General features: G+C 40.6%; 1 protein-coding gene across 1 annotated transcript; it reads left to right on the top strand.

Annotated features, from left to right (window-relative positions):
• Positions 1-668: 668 nt before the first annotated feature.
• On the top strand, positions 669-2,168 carry LOC149196126 (disease resistance protein RUN1-like). Its single transcript, XM_089408182.1, has 3 exons — positions 669-1,401; positions 1,846-1,964; positions 2,082-2,168. Exons 1-3 carry the CDS (start codon positions 669-671, stop codon positions 2,166-2,168), a joined length of 939 nt encoding a protein of 312 aa, XP_089264308.1.
• The last annotated feature ends 606 nt before the right edge of the window (positions 2,169-2,774 follow it).

The raw sequence follows: 2,774 nt of genomic DNA on the forward strand, positions 1-2,774 counted from the left end.
TAAATTCCTGAATTCAGCCACTCATATTTGTAAAATTATGCCCATGCCTGTTATGAAAAGATGTCAATTAATAAACACGTATGTTATTAAATTTTTAATTTTTTGCTGGATATAAATATAATATGTTAGATTTGAAATAGGGAAATAGAAAATAGACATGGGACATCATGCCCCACAAGGAGCTGCGTGCCATGCTATGGGTCTACGTGTAATCATGCTAGGACCTGTAACGCTATGGAGCTACGTGTAATAATCTTAGGACATGTAATATAGCTAGCATTCCATATAGCTAGAGCTACGTCCATATGGCCATTTATGGAGGTGCAGTCTGGCATAGGATTATTTATGGAAGTGCAGTTTGCCATATGCTGAGCCCTCTGCAACCTGACCCATGCAGAGGATGGTTTAACCGGCGGATCTACTGCGTTTCGACTGTAAAATTCAGAGCATAGACGAAGGCAAAGTCTTCATGAGGAGGCGTCTGAATATTATTGTTCTGGACAATGTCGATAATTTTGATCAATTAGATGCTTTAGGATTATTTATGGAAGTGCAGTTTGCCATATGCTGAGCCCTCTGCAGCCTGACCCATGCAGAGGATGGTTTAACCGGCGGATCTACTGCGTTTTGACTGTAAAATTCAGAGCATAGACGAAGGCAAAGTCTTCATGAAGAGGCGTCTGAATAAAGCGAAGAACATTCTTATTGTTCTGGACAATGTCGATAATTTTGATCAATTAGATGCTTTAATGGTTACCAAAGTTCTTGGGCCAAGTTGTAGAGTGTCAGTCACGACTCGAGATAAGAGAATACTGGAGCTCGCGCAAATTTCTATGATATATGAAGCTACAGGACTCAACGAGGATCAGGCAATAGAGCTCTTTTGCCGCCATGCGTTTCTCAGTGCCCGGCCTAAGCTTGGTTTTGATGATTTGGTCATAAAATTTGTAGAGATCTTAGACGGATTTCCGCTCTCTTTGGAAACATTTGGGAGTCATCTATATGGCAAAGCTGATAGAAAAGTATGGGAAGCTATATTGGGCAAGATTTCTAGAATTCTGCCTTGGAATATCAAAGAAAGGCTGAAAATCACAGTTGAAGCACTTGATGAAGAAGAGAAATCACTGTTCCTGGACGCTGCTTGCTATTTGGCGGGGGAAGGCAAAGATACAGCTATACGTATATGGGATGCGTCCGGGTGGAGTGGCTGGTTAGGGTTTGAGACTCTCGAACAAAAATGCTTGATTCAGGTGGATGTCAAGAACCGGATAAGAATGCACGATCATCTGCGCGACATTGGGAAGGACATAATCGATCAAGAGTCCAAGCATTTTCCTGGGCGTCGAAGTCGCCTTTGGCGTCCCACTGACATTATCAAAGCACTCACAGAAAATTCAGTATGTGAAATCTTTACAACATTCGCCCCTTTTGATTTTTAAGCTGAATTAACTGGTATTACTCCTTTCTTTTAATCATTGCCCTTTCCCAATCAATAACCCTTTGCCAGGGCAAATCAATCACTCTTTTTTAGGAGCAGTCAAGCTGACTCAATTGGTATTACCGCTTCTTTTAATCAATGCCCTTTGCAATCAATGCCCTTTGCCATGGCAAATTAATCGCTTTTTTAAGGAGCAGTCTAATGATCAGAGTGAAAATTTTAGGGATATCAGGAATTTTCATACTTTAAAATGTGTTTTTATAAATGAATTTTAGTACTCTTAAAACTCCTACACTCGTAAGCACTCAAATTCCTCAGATTACAGTGCTCAAACTTAGCATTCCAAAAAAAATAAAATAAAAAGACGTACAGAATTCTAAACCATGGCTTTACCTATGTGTTTGCAGTGGCATTGAATCAGATTCCTGGGGACGCCATGCCGGAGAACAAAAGCTTGGAAGGTGCGAGAAAAAGCCACTGCCCAGTAGTTTGGCCAGTGGCCATTGAACCTGTCCAGCTAAATCATGTAAGTAATTAACTCGAGCTCAAAAATTCAAATTCAAGTTAATAGTATATTCAAATTCAAGCAAAAATTAATAGAGAAATTCATAACATTTTAACAATATATGTGGCTTGAATTCAGCGACGGCTTCAGAGAATTTCCAGCGACGGCTTCAGAAGCACAACCAGCACAGTGGGAAGAAGAACGGCGGAACTAGAAGCTGAGTAAGCAGGAAGCGAGAATCATTACCTCGATGTAAGCCTTGCTCAAAACAAGAACCCGATCAGAGATTAGATTTTATAGAATCAGTATGGAACATATGACATTAGAAACCAATACCTCAGAGGAGGCACTTAGCGTCATATTGGGCATCACCAAGAACGACATGAGAGCCGCAACAACCCTGTTTGCAACCAAGACATTCAAAGTTGCTAGTTAATGAAATTGGGAAACGTAAGGTCTCACCAAAAACTAAATAAAATGTCGACATGCATTACCTTGCATAGAATCTGGCATAAATTTAATATAGGACAAATCTTCCTCTGGCCAAAGATGGAGAAAGAGTCACCGTAGAGGGCTGCAACTAGTGGATGAGCCGAGTCCTCCTTGCGGCAGAGGCACGAATGACCGGAGTGAAGCAAGGAAAAGGGCAATTGTTACCCTAACAAAGCAAAGCACAGTTGCGCTGCATCATCCACCTGTAACACATGCAAACACACTTGTAATTACCTGCGATTGCTAATGAACTTATGATATGTTACTTGTAACTACCTGCCAATCTCAAACATTTAACATTTCAAACTAATGTTAACATTAAAACAAACCCGTTGACAG

The sequence above is a fragment of the Pinus tabuliformis genome, chromosome 2_2 (genome assembly GCF_031772625.1).
Source record: "Pinus tabuliformis cultivar Carrire ecotype Pingquan chromosome 2_2, CPIR1, whole genome shotgun sequence".
Taxonomy (NCBI): Eukaryota; Viridiplantae; Streptophyta; class Pinopsida; order Pinales; family Pinaceae; genus Pinus; species Pinus tabuliformis.